The sequence below is a fragment of the Balaenoptera musculus genome, chromosome 3 (genome assembly GCF_009873245.2).
Source record: "Balaenoptera musculus isolate JJ_BM4_2016_0621 chromosome 3, mBalMus1.pri.v3, whole genome shotgun sequence".
Taxonomy (NCBI): Eukaryota; Metazoa; Chordata; class Mammalia; order Artiodactyla; family Balaenopteridae; genus Balaenoptera; species Balaenoptera musculus.
The window spans coordinates 52,147,706-52,170,075 of NC_045787.1; the positions used below are offsets into that span (position 1 = coordinate 52,147,706).

Sequence of the window (22,370 nt, forward strand, 5' to 3'; positions counted from 1 at the left end):
TGCTATTTGTCGAGCTGACCAAGGCTGCCAAAGTCTAGCTGTGTCTTCCCCACATCATTAATAACTATTAGAATTGGGCCTGGCCCGGCTTTGATTAGCACCACTGTGACTATACAACCAGCAGCCACTGGATTGTAATTAAAGGGGTGTGAACAATTCCTGTCATTAGCAAACTGTATGGTCAACATTCCATGCTTTGTTTCTGTTTTCATGTTTTAAATCAGGTTCTGAAGAGGGCTGAGCTTTGCTAAAATAATAAAATGGCATTTATTGATGGTTTCCTGAGAGAGACAGTTAGCTGATACTTTGGGTTGCTGTGACTTAGGACTGGCTGGTACTTCCCAGCCAAAGGGGATCTGGTGCGTTGTTTTTTCTACTATAACTGTTTTGTTTTGTTTTTAATCACTTTATTGAGGTAGAGTTGACATACAAAAAGCTGTACGTATTTGATGTATAAAACTTGGTGAGTTTGGAGCTAAGTATACACCGATGAAACCATCACCACAGTCAATGCCACCACATTGCTTGATGTGGCCTTTCTGATATGGTCAAGTGACGTGGAAACCAGCAGTGGCTTCCTACTCATCTGCGTTACTTCCAGTCGAAGCCCACGTGAAATGAGGAGGCCTGTCCCGAGCTGGGATGTGGGCACTTGGGATGCCTGTACTGTAGTGGGCAAGAACATCGCCAACTGGCACTGGCAAAGCAAGCATGGCTCCTGTTCTTAACTCTGTCACCATGTACCTCTTGGAGCCCTGCCTTGGAAAGGAGTGGACACAGGTCCTAGCCATTCACACCACCAGACACCTGTGCCCTTCTCCCATTCCCCACCTGGTCTCAGGGAAACTCACCCCTGTCTTCTAGGTTCAGGCAGCTCCTCGCTGCTCATTTCCTGTAGGAGCGTCACTCACAGGCTCTTGTGTTCTGAGGGGGAAGGGTCTGGGTGAGACTTACCTTCTGGCTCTTCCTAAGTTCTGCTTCCATTCCTGAAACCAAAGCCTATTAAAGACCTTCTAAGGCCCAGGAGCCCAGACTCTGAACACAAAGACTTTTTGGAATGAGGGAAGGAAACATACCTTTCATTCTCCTCTAGTAGAAAGAATATCGCAAATTAATATCTCAGTAAACTGTCCTGTCGTGCGGTACTTTGTCATCACTCTCTACCTCTCTCCATTCCTCCTGGGAATCATGGTGAGCAGTGTTTTTATATTTTATTTTATTTTACTTTATTTCATTTTACTTTATTTTATTTTACTTACTTACCACACTGCGCAGCTTGTGGGATCTTAGTTCCCTGACCAGGGATCGAACCTGGGCCGGGACCCCTGCAGTGGAATTGCGGTGTCCTAACCACTGGACCATCAGGAAATTCCCAGCAGTATTTTTATTTTTATTTTATTTATTTATTTATTTATTTATTTTATTTATTTATTATTATTTCTTTTGGCTGCCATTGAGTCTTCGTTGCTGCGCGCGGGCTTTCTCTAGTTGCGGCGAGCAGGGGCTACTCTTTGTTGCGGTGCTCAGGCTTCTCATTGTGGTGGCTTCTCTTGTTGTGGAGCACGGGCTCTAGATGCATGGGCTTCATTAGTTGCAGCACGCAGGCTCAGTAGTTGTGGCTCATGGGCTCTAGAGCACGGGCTCAGTAGTTGTGGTGCACGGGCTTAGTTGCTCTGCAGCATGTGGGATCTTCCCGGACCAGGGCTCGAACCAGTGTCCGCTGCATTGGCAGGCGGATTCTTAACCACTGTGCCACGAGGGAAGCCCCCCAGCAGTATTTTTAGAAGGCTTCTGTTTTTCTTTATAACACACACACATTATTCCAGATTAAGAGGTTGCAGGATTCATAGTTAATTTTTTTGTAAACTAAAGCACAAGCATACACACATTTTCCCATATTCCTGCCACTGAGAAGTAATCATTGTTATTGTTTATGTACATTTCCTTCCAGTCCAGTTTCTTTGCATTCTATGTATTTTCAAGCATGTTTGATATCAAGCTTTGGACTCTACGCTTTTCACCATTGTAAGTAAGCATTTTGGGAAAAATATCCCATCTTGTGATTGTAGCGTAGCTTATTTAACTACTTCATTCAGGGTTTTTAAGAGAGCAACACTGATCATTTATTTGTTCTACATCATCCTTTGTTCGCTGCCGTCTCAGAAAAAGGTAAAAAAAAGGGATGTGTGTATGGGGTGGGAGAGGGGTGGCGGTCCATTGGCTTGATTAGAAACAAAAAAACTTCACAGAGAGGAGGCAGTTAATTCTAGGTGGTGGTTAGTGATCTTAAGAGAAGACAGAAGTGGGTGGGCGAGCGGAGAGCCTTTGTTGCAGGTTCAAGCGCTGCGGTTCTCAGGCAAAAAGACAGTTTTCTGTCAGCCTCAGTCCTTGGCCCTCTTTGGGCCACCTTTTCTTCCCTCAGTTCTGGACTTTTTTGTTGTTCGATGTCAGGCTAGTGTGACCCAGGCAGAAGTAGGTCCTTATTGTGGGATAGATCTTTTAAAATACATATTTCATTGAGTACCTAAAAAGCATTTGGAGGACAGAATGACCCAAAAATGAACTATCCTAAGAAAAGCGGCCAACCCTATTTCTATTCCTGAGTCTTATCAATTTTTAAAAAACATTTTTAAAAGAGTAGGGAAGTAGTTCTCTTCATCTCTTTACAAATTGATTAACTCTTTCACATAGTTGAGTTAGAGGTTAATCTTGTTGAGCTAAAAATCGTGTTACAGGAAGAGGTGAAAAACGAATCAAAGTTCCGTTTCTGAAAGGAAGTTTTAACAGTTGAAAAATGACTAATCTCTGAAGCAAGGCTGTGACGATGAGGGCCAGGAGGATTTGGGAGATAGAGTTATTTATAAGTAATATACCATTAATTCTTCCTAACTTTGGGGCCAGACTCATTGCCAGTATTTTTTTTTTCCAACTAGAACACAAATATTAATTATTGGTTCTGCTGGTATTTACTGTAATAAAATAATTAAAATTTTTTAATAAATGGAATTATATGTTTTAGTTTAACAATGTATTATGGACACATTACATAATCTTCCTGGGACCTCCCCTACCCAGTTATTTCCTATTTCCTATTTCTCAAGGATAAAAATATTCCCACATTAATAATCTTTACTCTCTATAGTACTTACTTGAGAAAAATGTCTTCACCTGCCTAAGATAGGAACAATTTGCCTACCCGGATATTGAAAGCTTTGACAGTTGCATTTCTAATTTAGGGGATTATATGTTTATTTCATTTTGGTCTTCACTCTTTTTTGTTTTTTTAAGCATGACTGCCTAGTTTCTGTTAAACCTTGGGTAGGCCTTTTTTTTTCCCCTCTCAAATATGCAGTGTCGTCTAACTAAACAATGGAGCTATTTAAAAACTTAGGGAAATGTCTCCCTCCCCAGATTTCCTGATTGCAAACTCATAAGCACATCTTCTTTGGGGTCCTGGTAACTGTCTTCCCTCTGCCTGGGGCAGAGACACTCTTTAAAAACTGCTGGGGGGTTTTGGTGGGGTAATCAAGCTGCACATCAGGAAAACAAGTTGAGATAAAACAAGAAAACCAAGTTCATGATGGTATTGTTGGAGGAGGGGAAGGAGGTGACTTTGTCTTGAGAAATTGTTGATCACCAGGTGCTAGTCCCCAGTTTGTAGAAAGATGATACGACCTATTGCTTACCACTCATCGGCCGTCTTATACATTATTTTAGAATATTGATGCTTTCAGATGCAAAATGCATAACTAAAGTGTTTGTGTGATTTTTTTTTAAGTAAAATGAAAAACAGTTTTTGTGATTTGAAGAACATAGCATCACAGTTTTGATGTACTGTCCTTGAGGCAGATTGGCTAATAGCACAAAGTGTTTTTGCTTTTTACCATATAACTTTGTGAGTTCAGAAACTTTGGGGCCTCCTGTACTAAATAGTCAGTGTAGCTAATATCTGAAGACCCAGGCAGAAAACACTCTTTGTTATATAAGCAAACCCTACAATTTTATGATTATACTGTGAATGAAAATATGATGTGACCACAAAGCCAAAAGAATGACTCACTTGGTAGCTATTGACAGATTTTATTTTCATGATGGTTTAGCTGCATTGTTGTTTTCATATGTATTTTGCTCTTTCAATAGGATTTAGGGTCTGTTTAGAAAAAAGAAAAGCAAAAGTTGCCAGTGGAAGAGTTCACATTTGTTTCTTTCATAGTGTCAGTTGGTTTGTTTTCAGTAAATTAAGTGTCTTAATTCTAGTCATGATATGCAATTTAATTTCATGGGGCGAGTTACTCTGGATCCTTTTGGATATAGAAATTTTACACAGTAGGGTGCCATCTCTCTATACCTTTGAATTTCTACTTAGAAATGTTTTCGTGTGAAGGTCAGGAATTCCATAACTTTAGTAAACAGGAATCCAGGAACACAACGAAGAGGAGCTCTCTGAGTAGCTGCAGGGAATGCAGTATGAGTTGAGGTAGGATGCCTGGTGAATATGGTGAAGAGGCGGAGTGCCTGTGTTGTTCTGGGGCTCAGGGTACTTACTCATTAAGGGCCAGATTCCAGGCTAGGACGAATGAGGTCACCTCTTTGAACACAGGGCTGGCCCTGTGAGAAATAGGTGGCCATGCCCATAAGAGGCAGGCTGGTGATTTGAAGGTGAGTGAAGCCAGCATTAAACTTTTCCTTAGGAACTGACGCTTTCCTGGCACTCTGCCTTGTCTGAACTCCTGCCATAGTTTTAATGTAATTCACACAATTCAGTGAAACCTCTTTCCACGGACACATTCTCATACATGCTCTCTTAGAGTCTGGGAGGTCTTTGGGAGGCAAGAATGCGGGAAGATGCAATTAGGAGTTTGGGATTAACAGATACACAGTACCATACATAAAATAGATAAACAACGAGGACCTATTGTATAGCACAGGGAACTATAGTCAATATCTTAATAACCTATAAGGGAAAAGAATCTGAAAAAGAATATATATATATATATATATATATATATATATATCACTTTGCTGTACACCTGAAACTAACACAGCATTGTAAATCAACTATACTTCAATTTAAAAAAAAAATGGGGGGAGATACCAGACTAAAAGATTGACATCCTGAAAGAATAAGTACAAGAGAAGAATCTTGGGGTCACAAGTTTATAGAAGTTGTAAATACATAGATTTTATAATGTCGAGTTTGTTGTATTTTGAGATATATCATTTGTATATCATTTGAGATATATCATTTGTAAATAATTCTTTAAAAAAAAAGCTTGTCTCAATACGGTCAATATATATGTTTTAGATTTTCTGCTGGCCAGATTCACTTCCTAATGCATATTACAGTGTCCTCCTTTTCTCTAAAACCAGTAGAACATACAAAGAGGCTTCACACCACATATCTGATTTCTGTGTTCTCTAAGTCAGATATCTAGATATCAAAAAGCAAAAAAAAAAAAAAAAAAAAGCCATGTTAAGGAGGATATGATTCAGAGATTTGGATTTATTTTAAAATCTTATTAAGAAACAGTGGACTCAAAGAATCTGAATCACACATGCTTAAACACAAGTCTCTTTCCTACTTGTGTCTGACTAGACCAGCTGGTTTGGGCAGCTAGATAAGAAGGAAGTGCCTGCTTGAAATGTATGATCCAAGTGCTGGGTCATCTGCCTTTGGATCCTCAAGAATACACTGTGGAGGAAGGAATGTCCAAATCGTGACATCTTACCTGTCTGTCTGTAAGCCTGATAACTGTGTGTACAAGTATATCACAGGATAAAAAGCATGCCTCACTTGGTGACACTGTGGTGTCTGTCTGCCTGGGTCAGGCTTGCTGCTTCTAGAAAAACCTCACAATCTGAGTGTGAAGCTTGTTAACTTGACCTACCTCCTGTATGTGACTGCCAGGTTTACAGACTCAGAAATCCAGTTTGGTTGGTATCCGAAGAGCAGCCCTTTCTCTTAGGCATGGGTCTGTAGTTAGCAAGCTCACTGATTTACGTACAGGGCCAGAATGCTGAGACGTTAATTTACAGGGAGGAAAAATAATCAGTATGGGGCTTAGGCTCTTCAAAGTTCTTATTCTCTGCCTTATAGACATTTTAACAAAATGGTTAAAAGCACAAGCTCTGAAGGCATGCTGCCTGGGTTTGGATTCCAGTTCTACAACTTACTAGCTGTGTGATCTTAGGTTTCTGAATTTCTCAGGTCTTCAGTTTTCACATCTATAAGATGTGGATAAAAATAAGTCTTACCTTGGGATTCTCATGCAAATTAAACCATTGCTTGGCGTGTATTAAAAAACAGTCAAAGTTAGCAGTTGTCATTATTGTTGTTCTTGTTATTCACATTTGGGCAGACCTCTCCATGAAGTAGTCAGAAGGTGGCTTAGGGAATATGGTAGCAGAGCAAGACTTATTAGATGGCTTAAATGATCCACAGCATTGGGCAAAGGTGGACAGATGCACATGGTTTTGACAGTTGATCTGAAACTTTGATGTCTGTGTTGGGTGCAGTCCCTTGCATGTCCTTCACCTTGAGGATGCCAATTTGAAGCCCTTGGATGAACACTTGAACTTGTGGTTCTGCAGCATTTGTTTTTCTCTGTTTCTGAAGCCAACCAATTGCCCTACTTATTGTTATACTCCTTCTATAACTGTGTTAATATTTACATTTACTGTCAAGTCTGCTGCCTTAGAATCAGCCCCTTTAGCTCTTGCATAATTCATTGTATTGATTTTAGAAGTTAATTCTATGGGCAATCTTGTGCTTCTTGTTCCAGGATCCTTGAGGGAAAGCCTTAGTGTAACATTCTAAATAGGAAGACATATATGCATGAAAGAATGTATGCAAGAAAGAAAGACCAAAATGTTGTCTTCTGACAGCTAATATTTATGAAGCACTTACTGTGCCAAGCATTGTGATAATTTCTTCGCATGCATTATCTCATTTCACCTGTACTTCGCCCTCCAAGGTAGTTCATATTCTTATTCCTATTCTACAGATCAGTAAATTGAGGCTTAAGGGGATTGGAATTTGAAGCCAGGTGTGCCAATGGCAAGTCCTTGTATTTTGTAACTGTACTCTCCTAAGAAATAGCCAGTCAGTGAAATCTAAAACAGAACTACCTTTTCCCTTGTGGAATGTATAATACATTCATATAAGATGTAGTTAAATGTATTTCTCTGTCTAATGCAGGTATTTCTAACTTCGAATGTGCCCTGGTTGTGGGAGCCCACATGACCTCCCTTCCTAAGCCCTATTTGCCACTAGCTGGTGCTGCTGCCTTGGCAGTCATTACTTCATCTTCCCGAGCTAAAATTCTGTGGCTCAGCCCACAAATGGCAAGAGCAAGGAGCATTCATTACCCAGACTGAATACTGAGCAATTTAAAGACCAGCATCTTCTGTTATCACCCCAGCCCTCCTGTCTTCAGAAACAGAATTGGTTCCTTGTGGCCAATTTCATCATTGCAAAGTGAGAGACTGACTAAGAAAACATCAGTGGATGCAAATGAGGAAGAGAAAAGACATCTGTCAGTTAATTAAGGGAAAACAGTCCTTCAACGTCTTGTTTCTTCTGTGCTTTTCACCTAGGTGGGCTATTCTTCCCTCCTTAGAGGTCTGCTTCCCTTTCACGTTGGACACAAATAGTAGGGGACTAAGTGCTTAAGTATGGGAGGAACACACAACTCATTTTAATATCCGTTTGGCAGTTTTCCTGTTATTTCTCCATTTAGGAAACATTTTCTTCTACTTGTGCCCATTATCACAGCTTTGACATTCCTGTCATTAGCAGAATGTCATTTTGCAAGAGTCTGAATTGGGCGCAGCTAGCAACAAAACATACCAGAAAGAGGATGGCTTTTTGCCACGTGACTTTTCCTCACAGAAAAGCACGAAGTGGAGCTCGGATGTGGGCTTTCCATGTGTGTCTGTTTGTCTTCTGACTGTGGAGGCCCGGGAATCAGAGACAGTTCATTTGTGGGCAAAGCATTATGCCAAATTGCTGTGAATGCAAAATGCTTTCGAGTTGGGAGGGCGTTAAATAGTCATGCTGTTCATCCCGGGCTTGACATAAATTTCTGTTGAGTGTCATAAAAGGAGATCCGGTGGTTACGGAAGTCAGCTCCCCCTCCCTTTTTGTGGGTCAGATTGGAGCGGCCCCAGAATCCTGTGAACCAGAAAGAGGGAGCGGAGCTTTTGATTCGTATGGGTCGTGTTTAACTTTATAGATAAATTACCCTACTACAGTAAAACATATCCACCAAATTAAATGTTTCTAGGTGTAGCAAGTTAAACTGAGATTTAATTTCTGTATGGAGAAGCCCAGAGTGGGTAAAACAATATTATATCAGTTCAACTGTTATATATATTTGTTCAAATAAGATTTGAATGTAAGAAAATCTTCCAATCCAGCTTTATAAAGTTGATGGCCATTTCCTTAAAGCAATAAAGCAGGAGGTACTAGGTACAGGGGAAAGAAGTTAATCGTACAGTTTTATTATAGCATTTCTAGAAAGGCGGAGTGGAACATTAGATTTAAGCTGTTACGTTTGCTCTGGTTTGATGCCGCCACCACTTAGTTTTTTTGGAAAGAGTTCTTTGCATAGCACTGGCCAACTGGGAAAAATCCAATGCTATTAAATTAAATTCATTAAAGGTAATTTTTGTAGTTGGACTTTGAACTTGGTTTTCTACTACTCAAAAAAAAAATGTATCAAGTTGTGACTTTTCTCCATATTGAGTATGAAACATGGAAGTTTTAAAAAAAAATGTCACACACATCCCCCAACCCCCAAAACACAAACACACTTGTAAAGTAGAGGTTTAGAAGAACATTAGTTTGTATTTTGTTTATTTTTCCTTAACTCTCAAACATGTCTGTAGACTTATCTTTGGTCACTGTCTACAGCTGCCCTGAGAACAACCAAAGGCTTGTGTGTCAGTCTCATAGGTGTTTGTTTTTAAAACCCTTTAGCCAGTTATAAAATTGGGGCCACCACCTTGGTCCCTCCCTCAGCTGACTCATTGCCACTTTGATAGCCCAGCCAGAGGTCAGCCCAGCCAGGTAATAACAGCTCTTAGCCTTGCAGGACAGATTAGACCATATTTTTGAATGACTCCATGCAATGTTTGGCCAAATCAGCCTTTGAAGCAGTTTGCCAAGTTACAGTACATGCCCTTCAACTCTTGGATCAGAGTTAATGACCTTACCTTTGCAGCACTTTCTCCACACCCTCATCTCAAGTACAAACAATCTTTATTACGTGTCTTTGGTGTGAGGTTTGAGCTATTATGCTCTGCGTGACTAGTCAAAAGTCCAGAATTCATCTCATCATTGACTGTTCCAGCCCTTAAGTGTCTTCATTCAAACAGATGACCTGCCCTGATGTCTTAGGATTCTTGGGGGATGTGCAGGCTAGGTATGTCCCATAATGCATGTTGCAGATAAATTGCACTAAAAAAAATTAACAGGTATTGAGAGCCTTCTCACTTTAATTACTTTTTACTTCTGACATTTTCAGCAGGTGGACTTAACTCTGCTGCTATAAATCCCATATTATTAGCAGCTCCTGCTTGACTTTGACCATTGTGATATGCCCGTCTTTTAATTCCTCTGATTTCCCATTGTAATTTTATTCAGAATGACGTGTATGTAGGTATTCTCAGTAAGATGTTTCACATCATATAAACCTGTCAGCTCTTTGTGTTTTCTCAGTTATACACGGTCTTGATCAAGCTAGTAGAATTAGACTATAATATCGTCTTAGATCAGTTTAGTCTTGTAGATTAGACTATGTTTGTCCTCCAAGTTAAATTAGAAACTCCTTAATGGTAGGAACCATATTTAGTTAGTTATTCAAAAATATTTACTGAATCTCTATTCAAGTCATTTGTATTTTCTGTATTTTTCTGGGTATCCAAAGAGATTCACTATAATAGAAAATATAATCTTCGACCTCAAGGATCTTATGCCCTATCCTAGATGGTAAGCTCCAGGTGGAATCCCTGGTTATGTTTACTGAATGAATGCGTGACCACAGAGTGGATGCTGTGCTTGCCAGGGTCACTCTGGTGCAACATGGTGCACGTCAGCCCCCCATCAGTCACATGCTCACATACGACATCAGGGCTCGCCATGTGAGCCACATAGAGATAGCTGTGTTCATGTATCTCACTTTGAAATAGCCACAAATGGAATAACTGAGACGAAATAGGTTTAAAAAAGTTTCTGTGTCAGGCAGATCACCAAGATTAAGGGGTTGTTTAGGGAAGACCTATGAAATGGAGGGGCAACTTGTCATACTTAGCATATACTATAAAATTCCAGTGCTTATTAGTTATGAAAATACGTTTCAAAGCTGATGGGGATTTTATCTCATACTTTAGATAGCAACACATTTTTGTTTGTACAACTCTTCCAGATTCTGCCTTAGAATACAGTTATCTGTGAATCATTCTTAGCTCCTCTTTTATACTTTAAACACTTTGAGAGTGTTTTCTTCATTTTCTTATTGCCCATCGTACTTGCCCATAAATGTTTTTTACATTGAATAGCATCTTGCCAATATCTGTATGTTCAGCCATCTCTCTCTTCCTGTACAAAGACAGAAAATTGGGCTAGACCTCACCAAGGGCTTATCTTAATGGATTAGATATATTTACAGGAAGTACTGTATACAGTAATATATATATTTTCGTCAGAATTTTTGAAAGCTTGGAGACCTATACCTTCCTCTAGGCATGTAACTAACCTAATTTTTTTGCTCCTAGGTGAAAGCAGTATGAGCAGTCATTCATTTCCATTATAATTAACGCCTTTTAAAAGGAGTTTTTCTACTAACGGAAAAGTTAAGTTCAAGTATCAAGCCGATAGTATCAATACGAAGCATTCACAATAATATACCCCGGATGACGATAAACTAGGTCATTGCACTGATGTCCACGTGCAGAGGGCTGAAGCTCTCTGCTTGGCAGTCACCACAGTTCTAGCTACCTGCTCTTTCTCCAGTGTTTCAGAGGCTGTGCAAAAGAGCATGGACTGCTCTCATACCTGCATTGAATCTTGGGGGCGATTTTGGCATGAGTTTTTCAAATAAAATGCTGTGTTTTGAAGTTGAGTCACAGGAGATGGGGTGTACTAGGCGTGCCCGTCCGCTTAGCTCCCTAACTGGCCTTTCTCCCTCCTCCTTTGGTTATTGCAATCTAGCAGCCAGAATGATTCTCTTAAAACAAAACTCGGATGGTGTTTAAAACCTTCCAACAGCTTCCCTTTTCACCCAGAGTAAAACCAGTCTCCGTGCCGTGGCCTGCACCTGCCCCAGAGGTGGCCCCGGGCTCTGTCCACTGTCCTCTTGGCTGTCCGCCTCTGGCCGGCTCCCCTCCCGCACACTGGCCTGCCTGCTGGTCCTGGAGCACTCCTGACCAGGGCCTTTGCTCTTCCTGAATGTTCACTCCCTCATCCTCCCGTCTTACTCAGACACCGCCCCCGCCCCTCCCCCCCCCCGCCCCATGCGGCTTTCCCTAACCATCTGTTTAAGATCATGATTTCCCACATCCGTGCTCCGTGTCCTACCCTCTGCGTCATTGTTCTCCATCGCCATCCCTCCTACTACAGAGGTCATCACCATCTCCCATACTATCTTACTAGTTTATTATGTTTATTATCTGCTTCCTTCTCTAGAATACAGGTCTCTAGAGGACAGCAGGGTATTTGTTTGTTTAGAGTAGTACCTAGCATGTATGAGGAGCTCGAAAAGTAATTTGTTGAATGAATCAGTGGAACCTTGGAGGGAGCCCTGATTTCATGGGCCATAGGGAAGACATCGGCAGTGTCATAACTTCACCTAAATAACAGAGTATGTCACGGACAGGAATATTAATGCTTTGCTTCCTGTTGCCTTCTAAGGCGCACTAAAGCTTATCCAGCCAGCTACCAGCTGTGGCCTCATTGTGCTCTACAGGAAAAGGGGTAGAGCTGTAGACAAGAGGCCCAGAGGAAGGGTAGACTGATTTACATATGAAAGACAAAAAAGTTATTTCTGCAGAAGACAATACTATGAAGACAGACATGGAGAGAAGGGCAAGGCAGCATCTGAAGGAATTAAGGATTTGGAGAAGTGTCCAAAGAAAATTGTAAGGAAGACTTGCTTTATGTTGCATGATATAATTTTTCTTTCAAATTCAGTCTCGAAGATACTTTCCAAGGCTTTTACAATCAGATTTGCAAATACACAGAGGCCTAGATATTTAATGTTGCACAAAGAAAAAAGAAATGTCCATGATATACATAATTTTAGTGCATTTAATAATCCTAAAATTTGCTTCAAATGAATAATCTAAAAAAGGCATGAATTAAACCCATATTTATGTTGCCATGGTTAAATCTCAAAAATATAACGTTGAATGGAAAAAAAAGTAAGTTACAGAATATCTATAATATATAGTGTGTGCTAAAGTGCAATTTATCCAAAAAGTCAAAAACATGAGTGTCATACAAATATAAAATAAATATGTGTCAGAGATTTTATTTAACTGATTAATGAGGACAACAGTAAGAGATTTTGAAAACCATATATATACATAAAATATATAAATATATTAAAATATATATAAATGTATATATTATATACATATAATCAGAAATGATGAAATAAAATTTGCTAATAGATACAAAACCAGTTAATATCTCGTAGGAGAATGATATTAAATGTTTGGGGTCATCTCTCTGTGGGTGGATATTAACTGTATTTGCACAAGACAAAATTCATTTACATTATTATGGACAAGAATCACTTGTATTACTACTAGTTTTCTCCAACTTAACTGCAACCCCTACAGCGTTTAAAGTAGCCTAGTCACTAGAAAGACAGTGAAAGGTGTACACCCTTATAGAACCAGATAATCCCCGGGAGGTTCACTGCACAAAGCCTTCCCAGCCACTGAAAGGGCATATATATACTAAAGATTGAGAATAAACATCAGAAAATGATACCATTGTTCATTTCACGTGGTGGGAATTGTTTGATTATTTTTCTATATTTTCTATATTTTTAAAATTTCATAAACCAAACAAAAATAGTTAATAACTCCTCTAATCTGGTCTAACCCCTTCATTGTAAAGATAAGGAAACAGAAGCCTGCCTGTTTTACAACATGTTTTCAGCAATACCACATTAGCTAGACAATTTCTGCCTCCTGTTCATGCCCAGTTTCTTCCACTTCTGCCTTCCTCTTTGTTCAAGGAATATTCAGTGTTCAGATTCTATTAAGGTATCAGGAAATAGTTAGCAGATGTTCACATTCAGTAAAGCTATGGTCTATAATTGGCCTCCTGTGCAGATTTATCAAATTTTTCATCAAGATGAATTAATAAATTATAGGCTAGCTTTTCAGAATTCCTGGAGCTCTTCTTAGGCAATTCACTGCCCCTCAATTGTGGTCAGTCATATGTCGTACTGAGTGTTGACCTTTCAAGTCGGCTGTGACTGTTAGAAATTACTGCCTGTTTGGGTTTCTCTTTCTCAGCTTGTCCTACCACGATCAGACATGATCAGTATTCATGTCCCCAAATGATTGTAATTTAAAATTAAGCTGCATTTCAGCTACTCAGAACAGTTGCAGAAAGCCACAGCCTGGTGGGCCTCACAGCTTTTACAGACCTGGTAGAGGATAATTAACAGGTTCTTCTGCCAGGAGAGATGTGACAGATCCAGCTGTGAGACTTTTACAGGTCCCGCCACGCCCTTCATACGGAGCTCTGAGCATAAGGACGATCTAGGCAGAAATAGAATATGGGCGCTTTGGACCAAAAATCCATACACCGCCTTCCCCTCCCCTCCCTCAGCTAGTGGCCCGCGTTCCTTTGTCCCTCACTCTGATCAGGCCTGACTTACACGATGACATGCGTGATCTGTCTCTTTATGCTCCTGACAAATGGAAGGTGCTCTTGGCAATCGTTAGGAGATGGGGAAGCTGCTTGTGAAACTGCTTTGGTGAGCGGGAACAGTGAACTCAGGGAGCAGAGCGGCACCCTGTGTGATCCCAGGTCACCTGTCTGAGCCAAAACACCACACCAGCAAATAAAACACTTCCCAGTGGTGGTTTCCTGTTGTTGCTAAAGCGTCTCCAACCGAGTGCCCATTCCAACTGTGACGTTCTTCTCACAGAGGGTTCTGTCCCCACCTGCCTCGCCTCCCGGCCCGCAGGGGCCAGACAGTCCTACTGACTCAGAAGTACTGTCATTGCCTTTCACCCTCCCATTCTTCTCAGATCCCAGGTCCACAGTCAGCAGTACTTATTGTACTCTGTGTGTGTGTGTGTGTGTGTGTGTGTGTGTGTGTGTGTTTGTGTGTGTGTTTTCTGTTGGTAGGTGGATCTTTCTAGGCAGGAACCAAAGGAATGAGGTAACAAGGAAAGCTCACTTAGCACCATCAGCCCCTGTTCTAATCCATCGTTTACCTTTGCCTCTGTCTCACGTTATATATGGCTATCTTCTTGGGCTAAATTCAGATTTTCCAAGTAAAGAATCTGTGCCATTGTGTCACCTTGCCAACTGAGAGAACAGACTGAGCATGTCATCATAGGCTGTGTCCCCATGTGTTTTTTCAGCTGGGTGGCCTGAAGAGGAGCAGGTGCTTTGTGGGCAATGGTTGTTCCTGGCTTCAGCTTTCAGAAGCAAGCACGGGCAGGGTGGATGGCTTCCATTTCTTCTTAAAGAGTGAAGCAGAAAGATTGCATTTTGGGGATGGATAGCTGGAACTTGAATTCATAACTGTTCTTTAGTTTCACTTTTGCAATCAAATACCTTTAAGGTTCCTAAGGCTGAACTAGAGATAACTCTTTACAAGCTCAAATGGTTAGAAGAGGATAAGTTTTCAACAAGAGATTCTTGCTAGAGTAGAAATGATGCTCCTATTTTACCTGGTAGGATGGCACTTGTTTTTTCCCTTGGGTGACATGGCTTGAGAAAAAGCAAGGGTGATTCAACTTAGTTATGCTGGTGAAAGAAAAGGGACCTTGAGTTTGCTCAGGTGGTGATGTTTCTGCTATTTTATCACTTTATGGGTTAAATGAGTATGGTGTGGTCGCCAGCACCGCAGGAGCCTCCTCACACCTGCTATTCATGAGCTTCTCCTTTCATCAGCAGAAGAGAGTGTGATACCTGGATGAGTAAATAATGACAACAGAGGTCAGCTCAGCATTTTACACCAGTGTCATTATTAACGCCGGCAGTGCCAGGTGCTGTGGCAGTCTAGGTAGTAAATACTCACAGGTCCTGCCCATTAGGAGTTCTCTTGTTGTGGGGTTAAATGCAGATTTTAATTCATTTATTGGGAATCAGGTACCTAGAACAATAAGATTAAGTGACTGTCAGGGATACCAGAAGTGGGTGATAGTCAGATTGGATGGTCACCCCTCCCCTCCAACTTTGTAAAGTTATATACAGAATATCTCAATAGGGTCCCAGTATTTTTAAAGTATTAATATATATATCAAGATCTAGGTATTTTAAGGTTAAATACAGTAAAAAAAAAATATGCCCCTTTACCCTTAAGAATGTTAGCAACAAATAAGTTCCTTTGAGAGGCCAAGACCCTACTTCGGAGTGTAGAGATTTGTGTACATATGTAAATCTCTGTCTTGGTCTGTATTTTGTAAAGTCTGGTTTTGCCATGCTGAGGAACATTTCATGTTTAAAAGCTTCCTGTTTGACTTTGAGAGATTCAAAAATTTTACTACTCTCACTAGCTTCAGGCTAAAGAGCCATATAGAAGTTAGAGAAGACACTTTCAGTTTTGATTGTTCATCACATTTGTCAATAAGATATCCCTCCGATTATTTAAGGATTTGTGTAACATAATACCAGTACCTTAATTATGGTGAACTGTTCAAATTCTGAGGCAACTTGTTTTTAACTTCTTCTAACCTACTTTTATATTATTAGATAAAGAATCCTATGTTTTCTTTCATCATTAATTACATTCATAATCACCAGTTTGTAAAGTTTACAAATCTTTTTAGATGGTGGGCAAACATGGGATGAATGTAATATAAACTTTGTTCTTGTTTTTATGTTTTATATTGTTATATTTTTATATTGGCCAAGCAGATTCCATCAAATTTTATTCCCACGTTTCTTTTTGAGTTTTTTTTTTTTTTAATCACATTTTTTTAATCACATCAGTACTTTTCCACCCTTTTTTTTCTGGTAGACTTTAAATAACTGATACAATTGTGAGAATTTTTTGTTTGTGTTTTTCTTTGTTTTAAATACAAATTATTGGCTACTTATTTGACTTGTTGTGGTAATGTATTAGTCATTCTATTTGTTTCTTAGGAAAATTCAATTAAAATGTTTTTAAGAAATATTTTCTAAATTTTAGCTTTGCCAGCATATTTCACTGAAATTCTTATGTAAGATATTCGTTAGGTTACTCTTTCTATTGATATATATTTCTTATTTATTTGATTTACGTATATAAAAATTAATAAATGAATGTCAATAGGAAATTTTCATAAATGATTTAGATCAAATACTAAATGTAAAAAATAATACAAATAGCCATTTTTGTGTAAGCTAACCTGTATTACAATTAACTTGTTCAAATTAGCAAATAACTTTGCTGAGAGTTCCAGGATATAAATCTGTCATTTATAATTTCTCTTATTAACATCAACAAGTTGATATATTTAATATTCCTATATTAAAATTAAAGGAGACATTAATTTGAATTAACACTAAATACATTGTACAATATTTTTTTAAAAAAACAATCACACGATCTGACTTAACGGTTATGAATTTAATAGGCCAAATAATGGTTCTTGATAGATGAGTTGATAATACCACATTCCATCTTCATAATTATCAAGGGTCTATTCTTATTCAACAACTTCTTTAAGGCTGAGTAAACATGATCTTAATTAAACTCACAGATAATGCTAGGGGGTGTTGATTGCTCCAGTAAGGAAAATAAAATGATGCAGCCTGACCTTAAGAAATTATAAATATGGGAATGTTGACAAATGATAATAAGCAGCAAACATCTAAGAGAGAGGATTGGTTCCCAAGTCAATATTGGAGAAAGAGATTTGGTTTGGCTTTGAAATGTGTTGTTTGAATCATATTTAGAAATGTTCCTTTCAAATATTTTATACAAATTCTCAATTATGTCCACTATATGTTATTTAGAAGTTAGGTGAAAATTCCTGTTTCAAGAATGCTGTAACAGGTATATTCTGAATTAAGAAGACATTACAATAAATCTTTAATGGTGGATAAGGGCACCAAGTGTAGGAGGATGGAATCATAGTGCCCTGAGCCTTATTATAGGTGAATTCAATGAGGTAACCTGCTGGTTTGTATTATCCTTTTCTAACCACTATACTGATTGTGAAGTACCAGTCAGTACTGAAGAAAAGCAAATGAAAGTAAGATAACATCCACTTCATCATCAACCAGTTTTGCATTTATGTTATTCTTTGAGGCTTGTGAAAGTTACTTTGCAATCATATTAGCTATTTTTTAACTTTCTAGTAGCAGAAATAGGAAAAAATAGTTACCCTGTGCCCATATGTAGCAATTTATTTCTACTCACTGGGTACCAGAATAAAAAACAGTAGGTAGTGTGCCTGTGAGAAAAGGCCTTCATTGTTATTTTAATACAAACTGGAATCTGTTTTTATGATTCCAAAATATTTACCTTAATAAGGAGTTTGAATGCAGTATGAAGATGAAAAATGAATGAGTAGTGAAATACATTTATCTTAGGCATTGGCTGTTCTATTGACAAAAGGCACAGCTATGAAATTTGTCTAAATAATTAGATTTTTAATTAGTGCATCATTGTAAGATTAATGTCATTGTTCTTCATTGCATGTAATTTTGTATTAGAAATTTCATGTCAACAAAGATGCTACCTGTGGTTTGCTGATTTGAATCCTTAATTTATCACTTGTGTGTATGGCATATCACATATTTGCAGTCAAGAGCCAAAAGAAGGCATTTGATGACAACTTGGTGGTGAGGAATATTGATGGTGTTATATATGATATGAATACATTATATTTTCTAATATTCAGGAAACAGCCGCCCTTCAAATATTAGTGAGTACATATTGACTTGCAAAAATTTTAGAAGTAGCATGCGCGGATAGATTGTTCAACCTAAGCTATGTCTACTTTGAACATACTTGAACGTTATTATTATTATTGCTTTTAAAAGTGGTTTTCCTTTCCTTTGGACAGTTGCCGAACCAGCAACCGGAAGAGCTTGATTGGTAATGGGCAGCCCCCAGCACTGCCACGGCCTCACTCACCTCTCTCTGCTCATGCAGGTAATGAAATACCTTTTCTCGAGTTCTGTTTTACTTCCTCTTGCTAGTTTTTAAAATACAGGCATTTTGAAATTTAGATGCGTCTCCCCACCTTGTTATCTTGGTTTCCCTGTAGCTTTGTCACTAAGTTGTTCTTTCTCATCAGTCAGCCCAAACCTTATCCTCTCTTTGAGCGCTCGGATCTGAAAGGGAGAAATCCTTTTTATATGGGTCCTATTCCAGTTTTTTTTTTTCTCCACATCTGAATTTGTGGATGATGCAAGTCACGCTCCCATGTTAGGATTTCCTTTGGGAAACGTGACCATGACAGTTCACACGAAGAGGATTAGTGTCAAGAACTGTAAGGGAGGAAAAATATCTTTTCCCTCTCCCCTTCTAACTTCTCCACTGGGGACCCAGTAACCAGAGACAGATTAACAAAGGAAAAGCATACACATTTATTTAACATACGTTTTACGGAACATGGGAGCATTCATGAGGAAATGAAAACCCAAAGGAACGGTTAAATCGGATTGTTTTTACAGTAGTTTGGTGAAGAGAGGGGAGTTGTGCAAAGACGTATAGGACAAAGGTGAGCTAGTTGTAGTACACTGGGGGAAAGTTAGCAAGGACTGTTTGTTCAGATTCTTCTGTGTCCCTTGTCTTCAGAGATAAGAAGGCTTCTTTCCTCCAAGTATAGGGAAGGTGCCTCTCACAAGAAGGTTTTATGACCTGCTTACGGGGCAGGTCAGAAGGCCCTTCCTGCACATGCTGTTTCTCAAATCCCTTCACCTTAAAATAGCCAGTGTGCCAGTGCTCCATATTTTGGGGTCTCATGTCCTAAAGTGTGTCAAAACTATTCAGCATTTTTCTCCCTAAAGTTGAACTTATCTATTGTATATATTAGCTAGCACAAACAATGCTGCTCTGAGCCGTCTAGAACATGTCTCCTCTTGTAACGTGGGCAAGAGTTTATCTAAAGTTTTACCTGCCAGTGGTGTCGATATAACTTATCTTTTCATCCAGAACCATTGTTGGGACAATGAAGATTCAAGAGATGAGACTCTTGGCCTCAAGAACTACTTAGAAGGATGGTAGAACCATATTACAAAAACTATGCAATGAAGACTGCTTTGTGTGTTTTTTGCTTGTTTGTTGGGATTCTATCTAAGATGGTGCAACGGAGAGAAGGGTTAATTCCAATCAGGAAAGTTTGGGAGATATTGAAGGAGCCACTTGCTCATGATGTTGAAAGATGAGCAAGACTTTGGCAGGGATGAGAGATGGGGGAATTTCTAGTGTGTGGCTAGAGTGTGGGAAGTACATGCTTGATTGTACAAGAATGTAAAGGTGAAAAGAGAGATGAAAGTCAGAAAGTAGAATGAATTTTGACTTTGAGTGCCTTTCACAGATTTTGAGCAGGATCTGTAGGAAGATGTGTTCAAGATATGGAAGATGATGGGGTGAAAGGATGAGTGTTTAAGCCCTACCTCTGTTATACTCTTGTGGAAACTGTCACACGATAGGCTTTCAGGTGGTGTTGACTTATAAACTAGGCTATGACTGGCCCCCAGAAAGCAGTCCTTTTGCTTAGGGGGGCTCTCTAGCTGAGAGTGGAAGTTATCTAAACATGTTTGGGGACAAGACGGGACAGAGAGAGAGAGACGTAGTTGCCCCTTTGGAATAAATTTTATTTTCCTCATAGTAATAAATAAAGATGGTAAAGTTAAAAAGACAAAGGACAAATTCATAAAATTATGATACTGTATGTAGTAAGACCACTAAAGTCCTGAAATGCTACTCTGAGGGAAAACTTTAGAGAAACTCCTACACGTATATGCAAGAAGGTGTGCTCTAGACTGCTCGTAGTGGCATCATTTGTAATAGCTAAACGTTTGAAGCAATGTGGCCCAAATGTCTATCAGTTGGAAAGTAGATAAATGAATTGTGGCATAGTTATCTACGGAACACCGTGCGCCTAGAAAACAAATGAACTAGCACTCAAAGAGAGTGTTGGGCAACAAAAGCAAGTTGCAAAAGAATCTTACTTAAACCATACATACAAGGTTAATGTGATGCTACGTGCAATGTTTTGTTTAGGGATACACACACATACACGTATAAATATGTATCTGTGTATGTACATTTATAGTAAGAGTCTAAAGGAAAATATGGTCATTTTAAAGACCCATTTTGTGTTAGTAGTTACGTCTGAGAAGGTGTCAGGGGGTATAATTGTGGAGAGGGGTAAGCAGTTGGCAATATTATATTTCCAAAGCTGAATGGTGAATACAAAACTATTTATATTCTTACCTTTATACTTTGGAGATTTTTATTATATCATTGTCATAATAGTGAAAGCTGACCAGAGGGTCAAGCAAGGCCAAATACTTTACTCAGCGGCTGGAATTATATCTTTGTCTTATCTTTTCATTCCTCTGTCAGAGTGCCCAGCAGTATATACAAGGTGCTAAGTATAAGATAAATTTTATTTCTTACATATAATTCAGTTGTGATTAAACAAATTTAATCCTACTCCTCTTTGTAGTGTTCTGTAGTAATTGCTTCATACTTGATGTGCCTGTTGATTAGTCTTTTATTGCCATTATTTCCTTCGGTTCTAATATGGAGATTAAAGAAAGTGTTGTTAAGACTCTAATGATCCTTTTAATTATTATTTTTTTCTCTTTGGAGAGTTCTTTTTCCTTCAAAACATAATTTTGTATTTAATCGGAGGAATGGGCAGAGAGAAGCCTGTCTTTCAGGTTCCGAGAGCATTTCCCCTTATGTTATGGAGGAACATAACAGGTTGTTATTCACTCAGAAGCTGTAGAAAAGTCTGTCGACTTTTTGTGAGAAATGGCATTTATCACAGTCTGGTAGGTTCCTATTTCTATATAAAAGATGAATAAAATGTAAATTAAATAAAGGACCTGTCCTCACATCTTGATAATGCGAAACGCTTTCTCACTCACTGCATCTCTTACCTCTTCCTATTGCTACATTCTCTACTGCGTATGGTACACAGAGGCCAGGGGGACAGTTCCTTGATGTCCCCATGAAAAACAAGAGAAAGAATAAGTGCCATCTCTCAGTGCTTAGTCACCCAGTAGATACACTTTCTATTTTTCTTAGGTAGGGATTATGTGAGTCAGACCATGCATCACTGACACATGAATTTATACCCATTGAATGAATCGGTAGAAACGAGAACATTAATTTATTTGTGTAGATGTGTCAGTGGTACCCTGAGGAAGAAGAGATACAGGCATCATGTTCTGGAGCTTATCTCCACAGACAAAATAGTGTTTGTTGACAGCCAGGCATTCCTAAACGAACCATGAACAGGTCAGTCCCATTAAAAAAAAAAAAAAAGAAAGGTAAAAATCACAGGCTCCTAGTTCTAAGCATGAAATTTAATCCAGAAGCCCCAAAGGAAAAGACTAGTATCTCTCTCCTAAAATGAAAAATTCTGTGTAATAAACAAAATCAAAAGAAAACAAAGTGTGAAAAATATTTCTATGCCCATAACTGACAAATATCTGATTGCCTTAATATACAAAGAGCTTGTGTAACTTGATATGAAAATGGTGAATGCACCAGGAGCAAAATGGGGAAAGGATGTAAAAGGCATGTCATAGAAAAAAATTAAATTGGCCAACAAAAATGTTTGAAATGATGATTCATTGCAATCATAAGAGAAATATGAACCAGAATAATGAGACACTATTGTTCACCTAGCATATTGTCAAAAATTTTGTAAAATTGATAGAATCCAATGATAGCAAGATTGTGGAGAAACAGTCCCTCTCACATCACATAAGTGTTGATGTGAATTGGTACAACCCTTTTGGTTAGTTTGCAGTATCAGTTAAAATTTCAACTGCATTTACCCTTTCACCCAGCAAATCCATCTCTAGGAATTTATCTTACTGATATCTCACAGAATAACAGAAAATAATAAATCTAGCATTGCTTGTAACTAGCAAATGGAAAATTAAGTTGTTACCACTTTATTATTTAACATGCCCTTCATTAAGCGGCTCGTTT

At 38.8% G+C, this 22,370-nt stretch overlaps 1 protein-coding gene across 1 annotated transcript in view; it reads left to right on the forward strand.

Moving 5' to 3' along the window:
* MAST4 (microtubule associated serine/threonine kinase family member 4) overlaps positions 1-22,370 on the forward strand; it is a 568,903-nt gene that overhangs the window by 436,479 nt on the left and 110,054 nt on the right. Inside the window, 1 exon segment of the mRNA XM_036848868.1 lies at positions 18,253-18,341. Within this exon segment, the coding sequence (XP_036704763.1) occupies positions 18,253-18,341 (89 nt within the window).